This window comes from Cetorhinus maximus, chromosome 16 (assembly GCF_964194155.1).
Source record: "Cetorhinus maximus chromosome 16, sCetMax3.hap1.1, whole genome shotgun sequence".
Lineage (NCBI taxonomy): Eukaryota > Metazoa > Chordata > Chondrichthyes > Lamniformes > Cetorhinidae > Cetorhinus > Cetorhinus maximus.
The window spans coordinates 27,640,667-27,666,261 of record NC_135894.1 but is presented as its reverse complement, the minus strand read 5'-3'; the positions used below and the strand labels follow the sequence as shown (position 1 = coordinate 27,666,261).

At 51.5% G+C, this 25,595-nt stretch overlaps 1 protein-coding gene across 1 annotated transcript in view; it reads left to right on the top strand.

The window, feature by feature from the left end:
• Positions 1 to 1,172: 1,172 nt before the first annotated feature.
• The window catches only part of sms (spermine synthase), a 64,034-nt gene continuing 39,611 nt past the window's right edge, over positions 1,173 to 25,595 (top strand). Inside the window, exons 1-6 of the mRNA XM_078559561.1 lie at positions 1,173 to 1,302; positions 10,533 to 10,653; positions 13,315 to 13,408; positions 21,155 to 21,219; positions 22,786 to 22,961; positions 25,190 to 25,338. Coding sequence (XP_078415687.1) covers positions 1,257 to 1,302; positions 10,533 to 10,653; positions 13,315 to 13,408; positions 21,155 to 21,219; positions 22,786 to 22,961; positions 25,190 to 25,338 — 651 coding nt within the window. The 5' untranslated portion in view covers positions 1,173 to 1,256. The remainder of the gene's footprint in view (positions 1,303 to 10,532; positions 10,654 to 13,314; positions 13,409 to 21,154; positions 21,220 to 22,785; positions 22,962 to 25,189; positions 25,339 to 25,595) is intronic.

Below are 25,595 nucleotides of genomic sequence, written 5' to 3'. Positions count from 1 at the left end.
GACAGTAAGAGCTTCTTTAAATATATAAAAAGGAAGAGAGAGGTCAAAGTCAATATAGGCCCCTTAGAGAATGAGGCTGGGGAAATAATAATGGAGAACCAGGAAATGGCAGAGGAGCTGAATAAATACTTAGCATCAGTCTTCACGATAGAGGACACGAATAGCATTCCAAAAAATACTAAATAACCATGGAGCAAAAGGGTGGGGGGGAGGGAGGGGAGGAAATAAATACAATAACTATCACTGGAGAAAAAGTACTAGGGAAACCAATGGGGCTAAAGGCCAATAGGTCATCTGGACCTGATGGTTTGCATCCAAGGATATTAAAGGAAATAGCTAGAGAGGTAGTGGATGCTAAGAGTCCTTAGATTCCGGAAAAGTCCCAGAGGATTGTAAAACTGGCAATATAACACCCTGAAACAAAAAGGGAGGGAGACAAAGAACAGGTAACTATAGGCCAGTTAGCTTAACATCTGTCATTGGGAAAATATTGGGGTCTATTATAAAGGTTGTAATGGCAGAGCCAGCATTTATTGTCCGTCCCTAATTGCCCAGGTTGTTCAGAGGGAGTTTTTAAGAGCCAGCCCACATTGCTGTGGGCCTGGGGTCACAGGTAGGCCTGACCAGGTAAGGATTCCCTTCCCGACCTCTGCTCCTGTGTCTTATGGTCTTATTGTTATTGAGAAATCTGTCAATCTCTGCATTAAACATACTCAATGACTGACCTTCCACAGCCCTCTGGGGTATAGAATCCGACAATGATGGAGCAGGCGCGATGGGCTGAATGGCCCACTCCGCTCCGATTTGAAAGAGTGGGTTTTCTCCCCCAACTCCACCAGTGGGCGTGATGGTGGGCGGGGCCTTACCAGGTGGAGGAGGGGCCTGTACTGAGTGGGCTGATTCCGGCCCCCCGCACAGGTGGGCGGGTCTATAGGCGGGCCCCACCCCCGGTGGGCGGGGCGTCTCCCCGGTGGACGGGGCCCTGTACCCCCAGTGGGTGGGGCCTTGTTCGCAGGTGGGTGGAGCCGGGTCTCACGGTGGGCGTGGCTCCGTCCTCGGTGGGCGGGGCCCAGTTCGCAGATGGGTGGGGCCCTTGTCTCACAGTGGGCGCGGCCTAGTCCTCGGTGGGCGGGACCCTGTTCTCAGGTGGGTGAGGCCCGTGTCTCACAGTGGGCGTGGCTCCGTCCGCGGTGGGTGCTGTTATCCCCCGGGTGGGCGGAGCCCAGTCCCGCTCGGCATGGCCAGCAGCTCGTACCATGGCCGCCCAGCAGCACCTCTTGGATTTCTGTCTCTCGGCGCCAGGTGAGTCCAGCTGGATCCGTCGAGCAAACAGTACCGGGCCTTCGGCCTGGCTTTGCGAGCCCGGGGAGAGTCAGTGTTGGGCCCGGGGCTCCCGCACAGTCTAGCTCTGACTCGCAGGCCCCGCGGCGGCAGCTTCACACGGCCCGGGGCACCGGTTTGGCCGCTAGGGAATGGGCCTGTGAGCGAGCCCGGGCCCCGGGTGGAGAGCAGAGCAGGAAACCCCGCTCTCCAATGTCCGGGCCTAGGCAGCCGACCTCAGAGAGGACGGCCTCGCAGGTTCCAGCTCCCCTGGCCCCGGATCGCAATCTCCACAGGCCACAGGCTGGTCTTATGATCACTCCCTCCCCAATCTCCCCCTCCCCAATCCTCCCCAATCTCCCCCCCCCCCAATCCTCCCCAATCACCCCCCCATCCTCCCCAATCTCCCCCTCCCCAATCCTCCCCAATCTCCCCCCCCCCAATCCTCCCCAATCACCCCCCCATCCTCCCCAATCTCCCCCTCCCCAATCTCCCCCCCCCCAATCCTCCCCAATCACCCCCCCATCCTCCCCAATCACCCCCCCCATCCTCCCCAATCTCCCCCCCCCATCCTCCCCAATCTCCACCCCCCAATCCTCCCCAATCTCCCCCCCCCATCCTCCCCAATCACCCCCCCCATCCTCCCCAATCACCCCTCCCATCCTCCCCAATCACCCCCCCATCCTCCCCAATCACCCCCCCCATCCTCCCCAATCACCCCCCCATCCTCCCCAATCACCCCCCCATCCTCCCCAATCTCCCCCTCCATCCTCCCCAATCTCCCCCTCCATCCTCCCCAATCTCCCCCTCCACCCCGCATCCTCCCCAATTTCCCCCCCCCAATCCTCCCCAATCTCCCCCCTCCCAATCCTCCCCCAATCTCCCCCTCCCAATCCTCCCCAATCCCCCCCCCATCCTCTCCAATCTCCCCCCCATCCTCTCCAATCTCCCCCCCATCCTCTCCAATCTCCCCCCCATCCTCTCCAATCTCCCCCCCCATCCTCCCCAATCTCCCCCCCATCCTCCCCAATCTCCCCCCCATCCTCCCCAATCTCCCCCCCCATCCTCCCCAATCTCCCCCCCCCATCCTCCCCAATCTCCCCCCCCATCCTCCCCAATCTCCCCCCCCATCCTCCCCAATCTCCCCCCCATCCTCCCCAATCTCCCCCCCATCCTCCCCAATCTCCCCCCCCCATCCTCCCCAATCACCCCCCCATCCTCCCCAATCTCCCCCCCCATCCTCCCCAATCTCCCCCCCCATCCTCCCCAGTCTCCCCCCATCCTCTCCAATCTCCCCCCCACCCCACCCCCCATCCTCCCCAATCTTCCCCCACCCCCACCCCCCATCCTCCCCAATCTCCCCCCCCATCCTTCCCAATCTCCCCCCATCCTCCCAAATCTCCCCCCATCCTCCCAATCTCCCCCCCCATCCTCCCCAATCTCCCCCCCCATCCTCTCCAATCTCCCCCCCCATCCTCTCCAATCTCCCCCCCCATCCTCTCCAATCTCCCCCCCCATCCTCCCCAATCTCCCCCCCCCATCCTCCCCAATCTCCCCCCCCCATCCTCCCCAATCTCCCCCCCCATCCTCCCCAATCTCCCCCCCCCATCCTCCCCAATCTCCCCCCCCCATCCTCCCCAATCTCCCCCCCCATCCTCCCCAATCTCCCCCCCCATCCTCCCCAATCTCCCCCCCCATCCTCCCCAATCTCCCCCCCCATCCTCCCCAATCTCCCCCCCGATCCTCCCCAATCTCCCCCCCGATCCTCCCCAATCTCCCCCCCATCCTCCCCAATCTCCCCCCCATCCTCCCCAATCTCCCCCCCCATCCTCCCCAATCTCCCCCCCCATCCTCCCCAATCTCCCCCCCCATCCTCCCCAATCTCCCCCCCCATCCTCCCCAATCTCCCCCCCCCCAATCCTCCCCAATCTCCCCCCCCCCAATCCTCCCCAATCTCCCCGCCCATCCTCCCCAATCTCCCCCCCCATCCTCCCCAATCTCCCCCCCCATCCTCCCCAATCTCCCCCCCATCCTCCCCAATCTCCCCCCCCCATCCTCCCCAATCTCCCCCCCCATCCTCCCCAATCTCCCTCCTCAATCTCCCCCCCCATCCTCCTCAATCTCCCCCCCCCAATCCTCCCCAATCTCCCCCCCCCCCAATCTCCCCCCCCCCCAATCTCCCCCCCCCATCCTCCCCAATCTCCCCCCCCCATCCTCCCCAATCTCCCCCCCCCATCCTCCCCAATCTCCCCCCCCCATCCTCCCCAATCTCCCCCCCCCATCCTCCCCAATCTCCCCCCCCCATCCTCCCCAATCTCCCCCCCCCATCCTCCCCAATCTCCCCCCCCCATCCTCCCCAATCTACCCCCCCCATCCTCCCCAATCTACCCCATCTACCCCCCCATCCTCCCCAATCTACCCCCCCCCCATCCTCCCCAATCTCCCCCCCCCATCCTCCCCAATCTCCCCCCCCATCCTCCCCAATCTCCCCCCCCATCCTCCCCAATCTCCCCCCCCATCCTCCCCAATCTCCCCCCCCATCCTCCCCAATCTCCCCCCCCATCCTCCCCAATCTCCCCCCCATCCTCCCCAATCTCCCCCCCATCCTCCCCAATCTGCCCCCCCCATCCTCCCCAATCTCCCCCCCCATCCTCCCCAATCTCCCCCCCCACAATCTCCACCCCATCCTCCCCAATCTCCCCCAATCCTCCCCATCCTCCCCCATCCTCCCCAATCCTCCCCCATCCTCCCCCAGCCCCCCCATCTCCCTCCCTCCCCCCCCATCTCCCTCCCTCCCCCCCCATCTCCCTCCCTCCCCCCCCCATCTCCCTCCCTCCTCCCCCCCCATCTCCCTCCCTCCTCCCCCCCCATCTCCCTCCCCCCCCATCTCCCTCCCCCCCATCTCCCTCCCCCCCCATCTCCCTCCCCCCCCATCTCCCTCCCCCCCATCTCCCTCCCCCCCATCTCCCTCCCCCCCCATCTCCCTCCCCCCCCATCTCCCTCCCCCCCCCATCTCCCTCCCCCCCCCATCTCCCTCCCCCCCCATCTCCCTCCCCCCCCATCTCCCTCCCCCCCCATCTCCCTCCCCCCCCATCTCCCTCCCCCCCCATCTCCCTCCCCCCCCCCATCTCCCTCCCCCCCCCCATCTCCCTCCCCCCCCCATCTCCCACCCCCCTCCCTCCCTCCCCCATCTCCCACCCCCCTCCCTCCCTCCCCCATCTCCCACCCCCCCTCCCTCCCTCCCCCATCCTCCCTCCCTCCCCCATCCTCCCTCCCTCCCCCATCCTCCCTCCCTCCCCCATCCTCCCTCCCTCCCCCATCCTCCCTCCCTCCCCCATCCTCCCTCCCTCCCCCATCCTCCCTCCCTCCCCCATCCTCCCTCCCTCCCCCATCCTCCCTCCCTCCCCCATCCTCCCTCCCTCCCCCATCCTCCCTCCCTCCCCCATCCTCCCTCCCTCCCCCATCCTCCCTCCCTCCCCCATCCTCCCTCCCTCCCCCATCCTCCCTCCCTCCCCCATCCTCCCTCCCTCCCCCATCCTCCCTCCCTCCCCCATCCTCCCTCCCTCCCCCATCCTCCCTCCCTCCCCCATCCTCCCTCCCTCCCCCATCCTCCCTCCCTCCCCCATCCTCCCTCCCTCCCCCATCCTCCCTCCCTCCCCCATCCTCCCTCCCTCCCCCATCCTCCCTCCCTCCCCCATCCTCCCTCCCTCCCCCATCCCTCCCTCCCCTCCCCACCCTCCCTCCCTCCCCCACCATCCCTCCCTCCCCCACCATCCCTCCCTCCCCCACCATCCCTCCCTCCCCCACCATCCCTCCCTCCCCCACCATCCTCCCTCCCCCACCATCCCTCCCTCCCCCACCATCCCTCCCTCCCCCACCATCCCTCCCTCCCCCACCATCCCTCCCTCCCCCACCATCCCTCCCCATCCTCCCCAAGCTCCCCCCCCATCCTCCCCAAGCTCCCCCCCCATCCTCCCCAAGCTCCCCCCCCATCCTCCCCAAGCTCCCCCCCCATCCTCCCCAAGCTCCCCCCCCATTCTCCCCAAGCTCCCCCCCCATTCTCCCCAAGCTCCCCCCCCATCCTCCCCAAGCTCCCCCCCCATCCTCCCCAAGCTCCCCCCCCATCCTCCCCAAGCTCCCCCCCCCGATCCTCCCCAAGCTCCCCCCCCCATCCTCCCCAAGCTCCCCCCCCCCATCCTCCCCAAGCTCCCCCCCCCCATCCTCCCCAAGCTCCCCCCCCCATCCTCCCCAAGCTCCCCCCCCCATCCTCCCCAAGCTCCCCCCCCCATCCTCCCCAAGCTCCCCCCCATCCTCCCCAAGCTCCCCCCCCCATCCTCCCCAAGCTCCCCCCCCCATCCTCCCCAAGCTCCCCCCCCCCCATCCTCCCCAAGCTCCCCCCCCATCCTCCCCAAGCTCCCCCCCCATCCTCCCCAAGCTCCCCCCCCATCCTCCCCAAGCTCCCCCCCCCCATCCTCCCCAAGCTCCCCCCCCCATCCTCCCCAAGCTCCCCTCCCCCCATCCTCCCCAAGCTCCCCCCCCCATCCTCCCCAAGCTCCCCCCCCCATCCTCCCCAAGCTCCCCCCCCCCATCCTCCCCAAGCTCCCCCCCCATCCTCCCCAAGCTCTCCCCCCCCATCCTCCCCAAGCTCCCCCCCCATCCTCCCCAAGCTCCCCCCCCCATCCTCCCCAAGCTCCCCCCCCCACTCCCCCAAGCTCCTTCCCGTCCCACCCGCCGCCCCCAAGCTCCTTCCCGTCCCACCTGCCGCCCCCAAGCTTTTTGTCCCACCCACCGCCTCCCCCCCACCTCCCCCACAGGGCGCCCCCCCCCCCCCCCCCCCCCCACGACCTCCTCCCTCCCATCCCCCCCCTACTGTGCCAGACCTGCTGCATTTTTCTAGCAATTTCTGTACTTATTTAGGGGACCTTTGATGAGTCCAGTTGTAACATATGCCATTTACTTGTACTGTTTTTGAAATCAGTTAATGCTTTTGATGGGGATCTCTTAAGCAAAGGCACTGAATGGGTAAGAGGGAGAGGTAGGAAAACACATTGAGTGGAAGCAGAATGTGACAGCTTGCAAAGTGCTGGTGTTTTAGTCATGTGCTTCCATTGACTTTGTGGCGTTTATGAAAATGTAACTTGTTTTAAACATTCCTAAATGTATAATGAATTCTGTAATCTAGGAAAGAATGTCCATCTATTCAAAATGGTCTTAGATTGCCTCACAACCAATGATTATTTTTGAAGGCAGATGAGAGAAATGACTGAATAATCTGCGGAGAGAGAAACAGAGTTAACGTTTTGAGCCCAATATGACTCTTCGGGTTCAGATGAAGTCACATTGGACTGGACGTTAACTCTGCTTCACTCTCCAATGATGCTGCCAGACCTGCTGAGCTTTTCCAGCATCTTGTTTTTATTTCTGATCTCCAGCATCCGCAGTGTTTTGTTATAACTGTTTAATCTGCTTGATGATCAGATGTTAAACCAAGGTCATACCTGGCTCTTTAGGTGGATGTAAAAAATTCCATGGCACTATTGAAAGATTGGCAGGGAGTTCTTTCAGTATCCTGGCTAATCTTTCTCCCTCAGTCAACATTGCCAAAACACATTGGCAGCTCATTGAATCTCATTGTTGTTGGGATTCTGTTGTGTCCTTGGCAACAGTGATCCTACTTCAGAAATAATTTACTTAGCTGTGTAGTGCTTTAGGACATCCTTAAACATCAAGTCCTCTTTTACTAACCAGAATATCTTTTTTAAACCCTGATAGATGTTTCTGTACTGTCCTTTGCTGTTAATCTGCTCCACTGCTCCGCAATTCTGTCGCCTCCTTGTCAGAAAAAGAGTCTAAATTTCTTATTTTCCTTTGACACATTAATTTTTAACTGTGTCTTCTGGTCCTCAGATTCTGTGCCCAAGAGAAGAACTTTCCTGTTTTCAAATTGGTACCCGTTAAACTAGAGCTCAGCTAAAACTCTGCTTCCTGTGTGGTAACTTGCATCATGTCCCACTCATGCATCGATCCTGTGCTCGCTGACCGATGATGGCTTTGGATCAGCAATGGATGTTTTCAGTTCGCTGCATGGCCTTGCTCCTCCCTCTCTCTAACCTCTTCCACCCCTACAACCCTCTGAGATCTCGGCGCTCCTCCAACTCTGGACTCCTGCTTATCCTGGATTTAGTTTCCACCATTTGGTGGTATAGCCTTCAACTGCCTTGGTCCTATGATCTGAATTGTTTTTTCTTTATTCTTTCATGGGATGTGGGAGTTGCTGGCAAGGCCAGCATTTGTTGCCCATCCCTAATTGCCCTTGAACTGAGCGGCTTGCTAGGACATTTCAGAGGGCAATTTAGAGTCAACCACATTGCTGTGGGTCTGGAGTCAAGGATGGTAGATTTCCTTCCCTGCAAGACATCAGTGAACCAGATGGGTTTTTACAACACCAGTGATAGTTTCATGGTCATCAGGAGACTAATTTCCAATTCCAGATTTATTAATTGAATTTAATTCCACCAGCTGCTGTGGTAGATTTGAACCAGTGTCCCCAGAGCATTAGCTTGAGCCTCTGGATTACTATTTCATTGACATTACCACTACAGCGCTGTTTCTCCCCAGCATAGAATGGCTACAGCACAGAAAGAGGCCATTCTGCCCATTGTGTCCATGCAAGAGCAACTCGGCTAAGTCTCATTCCCCCGCCCTTTTCCCGCAACTTCTTTTCTCAGGTGCTTGTCCAATTCCATTTTGAAAGCCTCTTCGATGCCCTGTGTATTCCAAATCATAGCCTGTTGCTGCATGAAAAAGTTTTTCTTAATTTCACTTTTGGTTTTTGTGCTATTCACTTTAAATGGGTGTCCCCCTGGTTCTTGACCCTTCTGCCAATGGGAACAGTTTCTCCTATCTAATCTGTCCAGACCCCTCATGATTGTGCACGCCTTTCAAATGTCTTCTCAACTTCCTCTCGGGAGAACAGCCCAGACTCTTCAATCTATCCTTGTAACTGAAGTCACTCAACCCTGGAACTATTCTTGTAAATCTTTGCTGTACCCCCTCTACTGCCATCAATTCTTCCCCAAGTGTGGTGCCCAATATTGGACACAATACTCTAGTTGATCTGGAATTCCCTCCCTGAACCGCAATGACACTCTACTTCTCTCTTTTAAGATATTCTTTAAAATCTACTTCTTTTGGTGTTTGGTCACCCATCCTAATATCTCCTATTATGACTTGGTGCCAAATTTCATTGATAATCATCTTGTGAGAAGTGCCTTGAGTCATGTTACTATGGTGATGGCACTGTAAAGTACAAATTGTTACTGGCCTGTATGAGGCTGCACCCCTTAACCCCTAAAACCGTCTGTCCTCCAGAGAGTAAGAAAGCTGGTAAGCAATCATTCCACCTCAAAAGAACACAAGAAATATGAGCAGGAATAGACCACACGGCCAGCCTAGCCTGCTCCGCCATTCAATACGATCATAGCTGGTCTTGGACTTCAACTCTCTTTTCCTGCCTGCTCTCCATATCCCTTAATCCCCAGAGGGAGCAAAAATCTGCTTATCCCAGCCCTAAATATATTCAATGATGGTGTATCCACAACCCTCTGGGGTAGAGAATTCCAAAGATTCACAACCCTTTGGGTGAAGAAATTACTCCTCATCTCAGTCCTAAATGATCGGCCCATTATCCTGAGACTGTGTCCCCGTGTTTTGGATTTCCCGACCAATGGAAAAAATCTCTCCGAGTCCACCCTATCAAGCCCCTTCAGAATTTTTTATGTTTCGATGAGATCACCTCTCACCCTTCTAAACACCAGGGAATGTAAGCCCAATTTACTCAGCCTCTTGCCACAGGACAACCTCCTCATCCCAGGGACCAATCTAGTGAACTACCACCTCTCCCGCCTCCAATGCAAGTATATCCTTTCTTAAATATGGAGACCAAAACTACACACAGTATTCCAGATGTGGTCTCACCAAAACCCTGTACAACTCTAACAAGACTTCTTCATTCTTGCACTCCAATCCCCTTTCAATAAATATCAACATGCCATTTGCCCTCCTAAAGGCACCTACACCTTTGCAGCACCTACATGCTAACTTTCTGCATTCCTTGTATGAGCACACCCAAGTCCCTTTGGATATCAACACTCTCAAGTTTCATCCCTTTTAAAATAAAAAATTCTGCTTTTCTTTGCTTTTCACTAAGACATTTTCATTCAGGATTCAACCCTACAACTCTCTGGGCTCTCTTGAATAATTCTGCATCTTTAATGAGACTATAATGGAACTCAGTGCTCCTTATGTGACCTTACCAAGGCTGTATACAAGTTGTATACGCTTTGATTTAGAAATCTCACCCCGAGCTATGCATCACAAGATGTTCTTTTCTCTATCGCTTCTGAGGGGGAGGCGATGGTATTGGGGGGAGTGGTATTGTCGCTGGACTAGTAATCCAGAGACCCAGGGTAATGATCCGGGTTCGAAGCCTGCCATGACAGGTGGTGGAATTTGAATTCCATAAAAATCTGGAATTAAAAGTCTAATGATGACCATGAAACCATAGTTGATTGTTATACAAACCCATCTGGCCTTTAGTGGAGGAAACCTGCTGTGCTTACCTGGTCTGGCCTACATGTGACAGTAATGTGGTTGACTCTTAAATGCCCCTCTGAACAAGGGCAATTAGGGATGGGCAATAAATGCTGGCCTAGCTAGCGATGCCCACATCCCATGAATGAATAAAAAAAACACACAATGTCTAGTTTCAGTGATTTTATGCACCAAAACCTCAGATCTCTTGCTCAGCGTATTGCTGTTTGAATTTTAGTCCATGTTCTTACTTCTACATAAGCCCATGACTTTGCACTTAACTGTGTTGTACTTCGTCTGACATTTCTGTTCACTGCCCTAGCCTAGTCCAAGCTCCTTTGGATTTTTCATTTTGTTCTCAGGAAGTGGTTGCTGCTGTCATAGTTGACCCTTATTGCCCATCTCTAAATGCCCTGAGAAGGTAGTGTTGGGCCTTCTTGACCCCTTGCATTTCTTGGGGTGAAGGTGCTTCCCATGCTAAAGCAGGAATAGCTTTATTGCGCAAGTCATGATGTTGTGTGACTACACCTGAAGGCATAGCGTTAATTTAACAATGTTAAGAGCTAACTAATATATCAGCAATCACTAATTAACATGAGTTTGATTTTCTTTCCCTCCAGCTGATGGCAGGACTGTTCTTGAAGCATTGCAGCCCATTTTTCAGGAACAAAGTATGACAGAGACTGTTCACAATTTAGGAGAAAATGGGTATTTGGTAACGTATGTTGCAAAGAGTGGCAGGTAAGAGAGTTTTCAAGCCAGCCATATCCACTGACATTTGTATGGCCAGTGTTGTCCTGTCAGCCTCCTCTAGATTCTCTCCCCATCTTCCCTCATGCCCTCTCCATTCTCATCTTGCAGCACCTCCTGCTGCCTCAACCCTATTTAAACTAAACTGCTGGCAACCAATTTCCCTTTCTGGCTGCCATGTTAGCTGCTGTTAACATTCTCTTCCCTTTGGCATTGACCCCCCCCGCTCCTTCAAATCAATCTCCGCCCCTCAAAAGAAAACCCTTGACTCCTCCACATTGCAAACTACCTCCCCATTTCCAATCTCCCTTTCTTCTCAAGTCCTTGAACACGATGTTGCCTCTCGAATCTGCGCCCATCTTTCTGGAAACTTGATGTTTGAGTCTCTCCAGTCAGATATCTGTTTTGCCATAGCACCCAAACAGCACTTAACAAAGTGACATGCTGTGTGACTGTGATAACCCCCTATCCCTCCTCGTCATCCTCATTTTGTGTTACCACTCCGTCTTCCTCAAAAGCTCCAGCTGGGTTGGAGTGTATTCATCTGCTTTCTTCCTTATCTAGTCAGTCATAGCCAGAGAATCACTTTTCAATGGCTTCATTTTCTATTCCCAGACTGGTGTCCCCAGGGATTGGTCTGTGGCCCTGTCCTGTTCCTCATCTACATGCTGCCCTTGGCAATATCATCCAAAAGTCGTTGGTTTCCACGTGTGCACAGATGACACCCCTCTGTACCTTGCCACCACCTTTCCCAACTCTTCCACGGTTGCTAAATCCTCCGACTGCTTATCCAACATCTAATATTGGATAAACAGAAATTTCTTCCAACTAAATATTGGGAAGACCAAAGCCATTTTCTTCAGTCCCTGCCACCTCTCCCTGGCAACTGTCTCAGGCTGAACCAGACTGTTGCCAACCCTGGTGCTATATTGGACCTTAAGCTGAGCTTCTGACCTCGTATTTGCACCATCACAAAGACCCGCCTATTTCCATCTCTGTAACTTCGCTGACTCTGCCCCATCTCAGTTTGTCTGCTGCTGAAACCCTTATCCATGCCTTTGTTACCTCTAGGCTTCACTATCCCAATGCAATCCTGGCCAGCCTCCCATATCCCACCCTCTGGAAATTTGAAGTCATTCAAAACTCTGCTGCCTATGTCCTAAATCGCATTAATTTCTGTTCATCCATCACCCCTGTGCTAGCTGACCTACATTGTCTCTCGTTTAAGCAACGTCTTGATTTTAAAATTCTCATCATTGTTTTTAGATCCTTCTGTGGCCTCACAACTTCCTTTCTTTGTAATTTCCCCTAGCCCCACTACCTGCCTAGATAGCTGTACTCCTCTAATTTTAGCCACTTGGGCACCTCCAAATGTATTTGCACCACCTTTGGTGGCCATACTTTCAGCTGCCCCGACCCTAAGCTCTGAAATTCCCTCCCTACACCTCTCCATCTATACCTTTCTCTCCTCCTTTAAGATACTCCTTAAAACCTTCCTCTGACCAAGATTTTTGTCATCTGCCCGAATATCTCCATATGGCTCAATGTCAAATTTTGTTTGATAACACTCGTGTGACGCGCCTTGGGACATTTTGCTACTTCAAAAACGCTTTCACAATAAAGTTGTGAAATAAGTGTTTGTGTGTGTTATCTGTCTGTTGTACTCTGGCATTCTCACATTCCGATGTGTGTGAGTATGTCTATATGTTTTTGGCTTGTGTATCACACTCGAACACACATAATCAATCTCTCTCCCTCTGTACTGTCTCTGTTTCTCTTTATCTTCCGTCCTTTATCATTTGTTTATGCTCCATATACCAGTGGGTTGAGTTGTTGTATTACAGGGGGGTACTTGCAAGGGCAAGTTCTTTGACAGTGAATTGCAAGAATTTTAATTGTATTGTGTTATTCCCTCCCCTCTCACCATGTTATCAAATCATCCAACTGTTCCATTTCTTTCTTGCAAAAGTAGGATTGCCTGAATAGCATGTGAAAGAGAGACATTCATAATAGAAATAGATGTTGAAATTAAATGTAGAAGCTAAATCTGAAAGTTTGCAGGGTCCAGGATTATACATATGCTAGTATGTAGAAGCAGGTTGGAGTGAAATCTAGAGAAATTAATTTTTCAGAAATATTTGGTTGTGGAAATTGTGCCAAAGGACTGGGGGGGGGTGGTAAATACCGTGCTCCGGTTTCTTTACAAAGCATAGGAATGTAAAAAATAGGAGCAGGAGTCGGTCATTTGGCCCCTTGAGCCTGCTCCACCATCCATTAAGATCATGGCTGATCTGATTGTGGCCTTAAGCCCACTTTCCTGCCTGTCCTTCATAACCCTTGACTTACTTGTAAATCAAAAATCTGTCTAACTCAGCCTTGAACATATTCAGTGCCCTACTCTCCACTGCTCTCTGGGGTAAAGAATTCCAAAGATTAACGGCCCTCTGAGAGAAGAAATTCCTCTCCATCTTCGTCTTAACTGAGACCCCCTTATTTTTAAGCTATGGCCCCTAGTTCTAGGTTCCCACCAGAAAGGATAAACCAGACAATTATAGACTGTTGTTTTGCTAGTAGTGCAGTTTTGTAAAATGGGGCCCAAGTTGCGCAAACACAATACTGTTTTTTTAAACTGTAATAAATTTTTACTTGCAGCTTTGCCACTCTGAGAATGTATACGGATAAGCTGCTGACATTTGACATTCATAGCTATGAAGCAGATAACAAAGGACGAGCAGCAATTGAAACGGTAATTATTGGACATAGACCCCTCCACCTTTATTACAATAACAATTTTATTCTGCAATGGTACTGCCACTTTTTTGTGACGTGCATAGGAATGTAGGAATTACGGAATGAACAGAGACCTGGGTTCATCAAGTGCCTTCGACCACCTTTTATTGTGTTCAGTTTTTTTGCTGTGACCTGCTTCATAATGGCAGAGGAGGGATGGAAAAGAATTGATGAGTCTGCATAAGGTACTGCACAGTCACAACCTGGAGTAAGATGGACCATTCTAGTCACCCAACTAGAACTCAAATCCCCAGGTATTGAGGCAGTACACAATGGATAACCAGTTGATACCCAGCTGAAGATTATAAGGTTGAGGATCCCTGGGATTGTGTCTAGAGGGCAAGATACTCAAGATCATTAAGGGAATTGATAAATTGCACCTTGATCTGTCCGGAATCTCCATTAGCCCTAGCATGATAGGACACAGGTTCAGGATTAGAAGCGAAAGAAGTTAAAGGTTGCATTAGGTCAAAGAAAGTGGCTTATAATGTTGACCGAAAAAGTGGTAAGCCTGAGGATTGGGAGTAATTTAGAATCCAGCAAAGGAGGACCAAGAAACTGATAAACAAAGGGAAAAGAGAATATGAATGCAAGCCAGCAAGAAACATAAAGCTTCCTTAGGTATGCGGAAATGAAAAGATTAGCAAGGACAAATGTGGGTCCATTACAGGTGGAGACAGGAGAATTTATAATGGAGAATAGAGAAATGGTGGAGAAACTAAACAATTACTTTGTGTCTGTCTTCATGGAATAAGGTACAAAAAATCTACTAGAAATATTAGGGAACCAAGAGACTACTGAAAATGAGGAACTGAAAAAAGATAGTATTAATAAAGAGGTAGCACTCAAAATTAATCGGATTAAATGTTGATAAATCCCCTGGACCTGATGAGCTACACCCCACAGTGTTGAAGGAGGTGGCTATAGAGATGGTGGATGCATTGGTGGTTATTTTTCAAAATTCAGTTTCCTGCAGACTGGAAAGTAGCAAATGTAACCCCACTATTTAAGAAAGGAGGAGAGAGAAAACTGAGAACTACAGACCTGTTAGTTTGTCAGTAGTAGGGAAAATATTAGAATCTGTTATAATGGATATGGGCAGAGTCAACATGGATTTATGAAAGGGAAATCATGTTTGACAAACTTAGTGGAGTTTTTCTGAGAATGTCACTTTTAGCATAGATAAAGGGGAACCAGTTGGATGTGTTTGGATTTTCAGAAAGCTTTTGACAAGGTCCTACATGGGAGGTTCGTAAACAAAATTAGAGTGCATGGGATTGGGGGTAATATACTGGCATGGACTGAGGATTGCTTAACAGAAAACAAGAGTAGGAATAAGTGGATTGTTCTCAGGATGGCAAGCTGTTACTAGTGGGGTACCGCAAGGATCAGTACTACGGCCGCAGCTGTTCACAATATATATGAATGATTTGGATGTGGGGACCAAATGTAATATTTTCAAATTTGCTGGTGACACAAAACTAGGTGGGAATGTAAGTTGTGAGGATGCAAGGAGTCTTCAAGGGGACTTGGGCAGGCTAAGTGAGTGGGCAAGAACATGGCAGATGGAATATAATGTGAATGTGTGAAGTTATCCACTTTGGTAGAAAAAACTGAAAGGCAGAGTATTTCTTAAATGGTGAAAGATTGGGAAGTGTTGATGTCCAAAGGGACCTGGGTGTCCTTGTTCATGAGTCACTAAAAGCTAGCATGCAGGTGCAAGAAGCAATTAGGAAGGCAGATGGTATGTGGCCTTAATTGCAAAGAGATTTGAGTACAGAAGTAAAGATATCTTGCTGCAATTGCATAGAGCCTTGGTGAGACTGCACCTGGAACATTGTGTACAGTTTTGGTCTCCTTATTTAAGGAAGGATATACTTGTCACAGAGGGAGTTCATGGGAGTCACCAGACTGATTCCTGGGATGGTGAGATTGTCTTATCAGACACGATTGAGGAAATTGGGCCTGTATTCTCTAGAATTTCTAAGAATGAGGAGTGACCTCATTGAAACTTACAAAATTATTTTAGGGCATGACAGGGTGGATGTAGAAAAGATGTTTCCCCTGGCCGGTGAGTCTGAAAGCAGAGAACAAAGTCTCAGAATAAGGGACAGGCCATTTAAGACTGAGTTGAGAAGAATTTCTTCACTCGGAGGATGGTGAGTGTTTGGAATTCTCTACCCCAGAGGGCCGTGGAAGCTCAATCATTGAGCGTGTTCAAGACAGAAATCAATAGATTTCTGTTTCCTAATGACATTAAGGGATTTGGGGATAGTAAGGAAAAATGGCATAGTGGTAGATGATCAGCCATGATGTTGAATGGCGGAGCAAGCTCGAGGGGCTGAATGACCTATTCCTCCTATTTCCTACGCTCAGTTGTACTACAGCTCAAGCAGGGATGTCTGGGAAAATTGTGGGAGCAGAATGTTTGGAAAATGCTATGTTCTTAAACATGTGCAGTCATATTTAATGGGGCTATTATGCATGCATGTTTGCATTTGTGTCCATTTAATGGAGTTATGCGTTAAACACCATGAGATGTTTCTTTACATTAAAAGCAGTATAAAAATGAGTGGTTTTGTAGGTTACATTTTTATGTGCCTGTGAAAACCATTCTACAGTCATTTTACATTTGTATGCAATGGGGTTGCGTAGTTTTTGAAGGGAGTGGGATAAGTTGAGAAGGTCGTTAAAAAGGCATATGGAACCCTTGACTTTATTAATTGTGCAATAGAGTCCAAAAGCAAGGAAGTTATGCTGAACCTTTCTAAAATACAGTTGAGGCCTCCACTGGAGAGTTGTGGCCCAATCTGGGCACCGCACTTGAAGCATGTCAAGGCCTTGGAAACGGTGCTGAGGCTGTTTACTAGAACGGTACCAGCGATGTGGGTCTTCAGTTAGGTAGAGGGATTACAGAAACTGGCATCGCACCCCCTTGCAACAGGGAAGGTTTTGGGGAGATTTAACAGGAAGGAGTCTTTAAAGCAAAAGGCTTTGATAGAGGAAACTAGGAGAAACTGTTTCCAGTAGCTGAAGGATGGGTAACCAGGGAAAATAGGTCTAAAGTGATTGACAAAAGAACCAGAGTTGACAAGACATCTCATAGAGAGAGTTACAATGATCCAGAATGTGCTGCCTGAAACGAAGGTGGAAGCAGATTCAGTAGTAACTTTCAAAAGGGATTTGTATAAACACCTGAAAGGGGAAAATTTGCAGGGCTGTGGGAAAGGAGCAAGAGTGTGGGACTAATTAGATACCACTTTCAAAGAGCTACCAGAGGAATGATGGGCCGAGTGACCTCATTGTATACTTTTGTGAGTCAAATCACGTGTATTTTGAGTTGGTACCACTGTACGTTTTTGGATAAACTGTGAATCCTGGTGGCATGTGAGAAAATTCAAGGGAACATTTAATGCTATTTGAGGGAATCAGGCAGTTTGTGGAAATTGAGAGGTATTAGTTCTTTGGGGTTGGCCAGATATTCCACAATATTTTTTTGTCCTGTATGTACCTACTTTTCAGGAAGCATAGGTTTTTCTAATACAAAAACAGGCCATTAGGCCCATCACGTTTTTACTGGTGAGCCACACAGTCTAATCCAGTGCTTCCCAAAATTTTTCCCACTGTAACCCCATTTTAATGCTTTACAATTGGTGTGACCCCAAAGTGGGGTAGGGGGAAGAGAGTTGCTGAGTCAGGGAGGGTTGTTGTGCAGGGGGAGTGGGGGGAGGGCGGGGGTGGAGAGATGTTGAGCGGGAGTTAGGGGGCGGGGAGGGGGAGAGATGTTGAACGAGAGCTGGGGGGGGAGGGAGGGAGATTGTACGGGAGTGGGGGGGCAGGGAGAGATGATGAGCGGGATTGAGGGGGGAGGGGGAGAGATGTTGAGCGGGATTGAGGGGGGAAGGGGGAGAGACGTTGAGGGAGGAGGGGGAGAGATGTTGAGCGGGATTGAGGGGGAGGGGGAGAGATGTTGAGCGGGATTGGGGAGGAGGGAGAGAGATATTGAGCGGGATTGAGGGGGAAGGGGGAGAGATGTTGAGCGGGATTGGGGAGGAGGGGGAGAGATATTGAGTGGGATTGAGGAGGAGGGGGAGAGATGTTGAGCGGGATTGGGGAGGAGGGGGAGAGATGTTGAGCGGGATTGGGGAGGATGGGGAGAGATGTTGAGCGGGAGTGGGGGGGAAGGGAGAGAGATGTCGAGCTGGAGTGGGGGGGGAAGGGAGAGAGATGTCGAGCGGGAGTGGGGGGGGGAAGGGAGAGAGATGTCGAGCGGGAGTGGAGGGGGGGGAGGGAGAGAGATGTCGAGCGGGAGTGGGGGTGGAGGGAGAGAGATGTCGAGCGGGAGTTTGGGGGGGGATGGAGAGAGATGTCGAGCGGGAGTGTGGGGGGGAGGGAGAGAGATGTCGAGTGGGAGTGCGGGGGGAGGAGGTAGAGAGGTGTCGAGGGGCAGCGGGCGGGGAGGGAGAGAGATGTCGAGGGGGAGCGGGCGGGGAGGGAGAGAGATGTCGAGCGGGAGCGGGCGGGGAGGGAGAGAGATGTCGAGCGGGAGCGGGCGGGGAGGGAGAGAGGTGTCGTGCGGGGAGGGAGAGAGGTGTCGAGCGGGAGCGGGCGGGGAGGGAGAGAGGTGTCGAGCGGGAGCGGGCGGGGAGGGAGAGAGGTGTCGAGCGGGAGCGGGCGGGGAGGGAGAGAGGTGTCGAGCGGGAGCGGGCGGGGAGGGAGAGAGGTGTCGAGCGGGAGCGGGCGGGGAGGGAGAGAGGTGTCGAGCGGGAGCGGGCGGGGAGGGAGAGAGGTGTCGAGCGGGAGCGGGCGGGGAGGGAGAGAGGTGTCGAGCGGGAGCGGGCGGGGAGGGAGAGAGGTGTCGAGCGGGAGCGGGCGGGGAGGGAGAGAGGTGTCGAGCGGGAGCGGGCGGGGAGGGAGAGAGGTGTCGAGCGGGAGCGGGCGGGGAGGGAGAGAGGTGTCGAGCGGGAGCGGGCGGGGAGGGAGAGAGGTGTCGAGCGGGAGCGGGCGGGGAGGGAGAGAGGTGTCGAGCGGGAGCGGGCGGGGAGGGAGAGAGGTGTCGAGCGGGAGCGGGCGGGGAGGGAGGGAGGTGTCGAGCGGGAGCGGGCGGGGAGGGAGGGAGGTGTGGAGCGGGCGGGGAGGGAGGGAGGGAGAGGGGTGTCGAGCGGGAGCGGGCGGGGAGGGAGGGAGAGAGGTGTCGAGCGGGAGCGGGCGGGGAGGGAGAGAGGTGTCGAGCGGGAGCGGGCGGGGAGGGAGGGAGGTGTCGAGCGGGAGCGGGCGGGGAGGGAGGGAGGTGTCGAGCGGGAGCGGGCGGGGAGGGAGGGAGGTGTCGAGCGGGAGCGGGCGGGGAGGGAGGGAGGTGTCGAGCGGGAGCGGGCGGGGAGGGAGAGAGGTGTCGAGCGGGAGCGGGCGGGGAGGGAGAGAGGTGTCGAGCGGGAGCGGGCGGGGAGGGAGAGAGGTGTCGAGCGGGAGCGGGCGGGGAGGGAGAGAGGTGTCGAGCGGGAGCGGGCGGGGAGGGAGGGAGGTGTCGAGCGGGAGCGGGCGGGGAGGGAGGGAGGTGTGGAGCGGGCGGGGAGGGAGGGAGGGAGAGGGGTGTCGAGCGGGAGCGGGCGGGGAGGGAGGGAGAGAGGTGTCGAGCGGGAGCGGGCGGGGAGGGAGAGAGGTGTCGAGCGGGAGCGGGCGGGGAGGGAGGGAGGTGTCGAGCGGGAGCGGGCGGGGAGGGAGGGAGGTGTCGAGCGGGAGCGGGCGGGGAGGGAGGGAGGTGTCGAGCGGGAGCGGGCGGGGAGGGAGAGAGGTGTCGAGCGGGAGCGGGCGGGGAGGGAGAGAGGTGTCGAGCGGGAGCGGGCGGGGAGGGAGAGAGGTGTCGAGCGGGAGCGGGCGGGGAGGGAGAGAGGTGTCGAGCGGGAGCGGGCGGGGAGGGAGAGAGGTGTCGAGCGGGAGCGGGCGGGGAGGGAGAGAGGTGTCGAGCGGGAGCGGGCGGGGAGGGAGAGAGGTGTCGAGCGGGAGCGGGCGGGGAGGGAGAGAGGTGTCGAGCGGGAGCGGGCGGGGAGGGAGAGAGGTGTCGAGCGGGAGCGGGCGGGGAGGGGGAGAGGTGTCGAGCGGGCGGGGAGGGGGAGAGATGTCGGGCGGGGAGGGGGAGGGGGAGAGGTGTCGGGCGGGGAGGGGGAGAGGTGTCGGGCGGGGAGGGGGAGGGGGAGAGGTGTCGGGCGGGGAGGGGGAGAGGTGTCGAGCGGGAGCGGGCGGGGAGGGGGAGAGGTGTTGGGCGGGGAGGGGGAAAGGTGTCGAGCGGGAGCGGGCGGGGAGGCGGATAGGTGTCGAGTGGGAGTGGGTGGGGAGGGGGAGAGGTGTTGGGCGGGAAGGGGGATAGGTTCGAGCGGGAGGGAAGGGAGAGAGGTGTCGAGTGGGAGTGGGTGGGGAGGGGGAGAGGCGTAGAGCGGGCGGGTGGGGGGAGTTGATTTTGAAGACTTTGATTGGGACTTGGAGCCAAGAATCATTCGCGTGTCCATGTAAGGGAGCCTCTGTACCACTCCCAGGACACTCTTGCCAGAGTGTCCGCTCAACAGTTGCCATTACTGCCTTGAAGCTCGCGACTCCAAATGATCACCTTCGGGTCGTGACTCCCACTCATCAGTTTACTCATTATACAGTTTAAAATCCTACCCAGTCTAATCCCATTTGCCTGCTCATTCCCCTTGCTCTTTAATATCCCAGTCAATCTAATCGCACCGTTGTACTTGTTCCCCCTTTAATGTTCCGTTCAGTATAATTGCTCTCACCTCACTTTCCGTTCCCTTGAACATCCCACATGGTCTAATTCCATTAACCTTGTTCCATCTTCTAATATTACTCTTTCTAAGTCAATTATTTAATACCCTTTTGTATTAGAATTCTTGGGCTCTGCTTCAACAGTGAGGTTCTGACAGTGAGTTCTACATTCTACCCACGCTCGGAGTGAATACATTTTTCCAACCCCTCCTTTAATTCTTTTAAATGTATGAGTGAATTCTCATTGCCAGCTGACCAGTGCAAACAATATCATGACCCACTTCATAACCCCTCATGGGCAACACCTTTGTCATGTCGCTCTTCAGCCTTCTCAGCAGTGAAACTGGCCTTGATTTTTCAAGTCTCCTTAAAACTGTAGCCTCCCCATTCCTGAATTTAGACAGCATCTTTACATTGTTTTAATATCCTTAGTATAACAGAAAGCTCAAATCAATTCACATTACTCCAGTGCATCCCAGCTGAGGTCTTTACAAACTCAACTCTTTGCTTCTTTGCTCTTTGTGTTTCTCACGTGTCGGTGCAGACTCGATGGGCCGAAGGGCCTCTTCTGTACTGTGTGATTCTGTGCTTCTGTATTGAGTGCCTGTGGTTTGAAAAAAGCAGATGTACCGTTTGCCTTTTTATGGACTTAATTACTTGAGCTGCCACCGCTAATGATGTATGTATTGACGTACTCTCTGCTCCTCTATGCCATATAGAATTTTACCATTTAAGGTCTTCCTGCTTGTCCTTATTTTTACTTCCAAAATATATGACTTCATATTTTGCGAAAGTGAGCTACATCTGCTAATATTGTCCATGCACTTGTGCTCGCACCCTGACATGCCCACCCCCCCCTGAACCCCCCCCGCTTCCTGCTGTCTTCCTTGTGGTTGCTGTAGCATTAAAAATTTTTTTAATATATTCATTTATATTTCAGCTCTGCAACAGACTGGAAGAGAAGATGAAAGACCTTTTGCAGGGGAATATTAAAAGGCTAAAAAGGTAAGAAATTTGAACGGTCTAACTTTAACAAAAACATTGCAAGTTTTAATTAGATTTCTAAACCCATTCTAACTAATAAGCTGGCTGAGTTGTATTCTTATGATGGCTGGAGATCACTGTTTTGCTAATTGGATGGGATTGGAGTGACTTTAGTTCAGAGTAGAGGACTTTGCTGGAGGAAGGAGGGTGCACATTGATTTCTTTCTCAGTGAGCATGGACAATATTTATGTCTTGGGCATGAAGGGGCCACATTGAATTCTCTCAATTATGGGTTTAGACAGCAATGTCACTCTTCAGTGCTGGATGTTTTTCTGATCACTGAGTATACTTTTGCATTGCTGACTTTGCTTCCTTTACCCAATTTTCACATTTTGACATCTGCTTTATTGCCATTGGAAAATTATCATTTAGTTTGTAGCTGCCAGCTTTTTTGTTAATTAACACGCACCTTCCTGGTTAGTATTAACTTTATTCTGTATTACGGCCTCTAGAAATGTACCCATGACCGACATTGGGCTGACTGGTCTAAAGTCACCTCTTCCTCCCTTTTCAAACTTGAGTCCTTGCATAGGAAATGGTCCAGTTCCCTGATACAACTTCCAAATTCTACAATGTTTGACAGAGCTTCTGCTGCTACTTATTTTTACTCAGCTTTTGAGCCTTAAAAGCATCGGTGGCTTTTCCACACCCACCTTATCTATGGAATTGCTCTAGCTGTTCCGCTTGTACCCTCCCACACCACAATCTTTGTGAAAACCTGGGCCAAATCCTCATTTTTGTAGCCCTGCTATTCCCTGACCATTCATAAGTAGATTTTCTTGTCTGTTTCTAGTCAGCCCTACTCTGTAACTTCTCTTTTGTGTCTGTTTATGAAGTGCTTTGCATGATGTCTTTCGTTTATCATCTTCTCTCTTGGCCTTTCTGATCCTTTTTGTATCATCTTGTATATTATTAGCTTCAGTTTTGTCCTATGCTGTTTAAAGTCTCATTTTAATTTCTTAACTCATCCAAAGAGATCCAGGTTTTGCGACGCCAAATTTACTTGTGGACATGTATCTCACCTGTACCCTAATCAACACAAAGTTAATGTTTTGAGCCCAAAATGACACTTCTGAAGAAGAGTCATTTTGAACTCGAAACGTTAACTGTGTTTCTCTCTTCACAGATGCTGCCAGACTTGCTGAGTTTTTCAGCACTTTGTTTTTATTTGATCTCTAGCATCTGCAATATTTTGCTTGTATTTAAACCTTGTAGCAGCCTTTGTTTGGGTGCTGTTAATCCAAGTCTCTGCCTGCTCAGGCAGTGAGGCGTAAAAGATCACGTGACTACATTCAAAGAAGAATAGGGAGTTCAAAATTCTGCTCTCAACCAGCACCACTAAGAACTAATTCCAGCCGGTAGCTCATCTCATTCACTGTTTGTGGAACGTTTCTGTGTACCTGTAGCAGCGACTGCACCTCAAAGTGGAATTTATTTGGATGTGAAGTGGTTTGGGGGCATCCTAATTGAGATAATAAGGGGGAGCATCAATGCAAGTTAATTCATTTTAGTGCTGCTTTCCCCAGGTTACCGGCCGTCGTAAGAGGAGGGACAATTGATAGGTACTGGCCCACTGCAGATGGCCGATTAGTTGAGTATGACATTGATGATGTTGTTTATGACGAAGATTCTGCATATCAAAACATCAAGATTCTCCATTCAAAACAATTTGGAAATATTCTTATCCTCAACGGTGATATTAGTAAGTATCATCTGATTATAATATGGAAATAGGAAATAACAAAATAGTGTCCTGCATAGTTGATGGGAGCTGACTAATCTTCGTATAACTAGTGGACACCCTGGAAGTAATTCAGATTTGTACTTGTACACTTTCTTCTTTCTGTGCATTTTTTGTTCCTTTTAAAGTTTTGTAACTATTTGATTGCTGGTCGCTGCTGGAGTAGCTCATCTTAGTTGGTGTACCGGTAGGGGCATGCCAGTTTGTGGCAGTGCCTCAGGAGAAAGCCCTGGCTGGAATTGTGGTTCTAGTTCAGTAATTTGGCACCCAGTGATTGCTGAATGCTATCAACTGACCTGTGCTGGAAAAACATGAATATGCACGTCAGACGAACACAAGATGAGAACGAAAACCAGAAGTGCCGGAAAGGTGCAGTAGGTCCCAAGGATCATGTTTGGGCCTTTTAACATTGCCATTGCCTGTAGTTTTGGAGAACTTGGTATTGCTTGCAGTCTCAATTCATTCCTATAGAGTATCTCAGTAGGAGTCGGCACCTGTAGAGGAAAGAGTAAAATCCAGAGCTTAAGCAAGTTCTTGAGCTTCAGTTGAATGATGGCACAGAACCAGATTGCGGGTGAACTTAGTGTGATTTTTGAGTTGAAGGGGTGGTAGATGGCAGGCCTCGGTTTGTTGATGTACTGATTTGCTTCTGTAGGCTGTAATCACTAATATTTTGTAAATTCACACAAGCAATGGTTATCTGAAAACATACCCGCTTCTGCAGTGTTAAAGGCAGAAAATACTGGGTGCATTCATGCTCCCATATGAAATAGGAGCAGAAGTAGGCCATTCAGCCGCTTGAGCCTGCTCTGTCATTCAATAAGATCATGGCTGATGTTTGTGTTTCGAATTCCACGTTTCCATCTACCCCCTGATAACCTTTGACTCCCTTGCCTAACGAGAATTTACCTACCTCCACCTTAAAAATATTCAATGACATGCACCCACCGCCTTCGGGGGCAGAGAGTTCCAAAATCGCACAACCTCCTGAGAGAAAAAATTTCTCCTCATCTCTGTCCTAGAAGGGCGGCCCCTAATTTTAAAACTCTGCCCCCTCGTTCTAGACTCGCCCACAAGAGGAAACATCCTTTCCACTTCCACCTCGTCAAGACCATTCAGGATCTTATATATACTTCAATCAAATCACCCCTCACTCTTCTAAACTCCAGTGAAAACAAGCCCAGCCTTGTCCAACCTATCCTCATAAGACAACTCACTCATTCCAGGTATCAGTCTAGTAAACCTCCTTTGAACTGCCTCCAACGCATTTGCATCCTTCCTTAAATAGGTAGGCCAAAACTGCACACAGTATTCAAAGTGCGGTCTCATCAATGCCCTATATAACTGAAGCATAACATCCTTACTTTTATGTTCAATTCTTCTCGTAATAAAGGATAGCATTCCATTTGCCCCTTTGATTATGTGCGGCACCTGCATACTAACGTTTTGTGACTCATGCACTAGAACATCTAGATCCCTCTGCAGCTCGGTATTCTGCAGCCGTTCTCCGTTTAAATAACACTGTTTTTCTTTATTCTTCCTGCCAAAGTGAACAACTTCACTTTCCTACATTATACTCCCATCTGCCAGATTTTTGCTCACTCACTCAACCTATCTATGTCTGTCTGCAAACTCTTCACAACATACTTTCCTACCTATCTTTGTGTCTGCAAATTTAGCTACCATACCTTCCCTCATCTAAGTCATTGATGTAAATTGCAAAAGGCTGAGGCCCCAGCACAGACCCCTACGGAACTCCACTCGTCACATCTTGCCAATCAGACAAAGACCCATTTATGCACACTGTTTTCTGCCAGCCAGCCAATCTTCTGTCCGTTATTCAGTGGATCCGGCAGTAACTGTGGGGGAAGATGGGGCTAACATTTCAGGTCTATGCAGAGGGTATTAACAGATGGAGCAGTTTTTGACACAGCTGGTTAAGCGCTGCTTGTTATGTGTGCGGTATCTCTGACAAGGCCGCACTCCCTTACTATTGTGCTGACGTGTTAATCTCAAGTGCTCAAATCTCTGGTATGGGGTTTGAACCCATTCAGAGCAGACAACGCCACAACAAAGCCGAAGGCTGAGACCTGGCTTCCTTGTCTTAACAGCTGGTGTTGTGTTTAAGGTTTTATTTAATATATTTTGCAGCAAATAACATATCTTTGTGTACACCCATTCTGTTCCAGATTTAGGAGAGAGTGACCTTCCATACACACAAGCTATAATGGGCAATGGAGTGGAGGACTACACAGGGAAAGAAATTCTTATCCTGGGAGGAGGAGATGGCGGAATCCTATATGAGCTGGTCAAGTTAAAACCAAAGATGGTTACCATGGTGGAAATATCCTTTGTGGGTAACCTTGTCTAAAGTAGCTGTGCAGGTGATGCCAAAAGGCTCATCTGAAGCTGGTGATTTTGGTTACATGGTTAAGTTACTGAAGTTGGGGGTTCTCCTTTGAGCAAAGGAGATTTGATTGAGGCGTACAAGATTGACAGGTTTAGATATGGTAGAGAAAGAAAAGCTATTCCCATTGGCTGATAGTACAGGGATTTAAGGTTTTGGGCAAGAGATGCAGGGGAATGTGAAGAAGA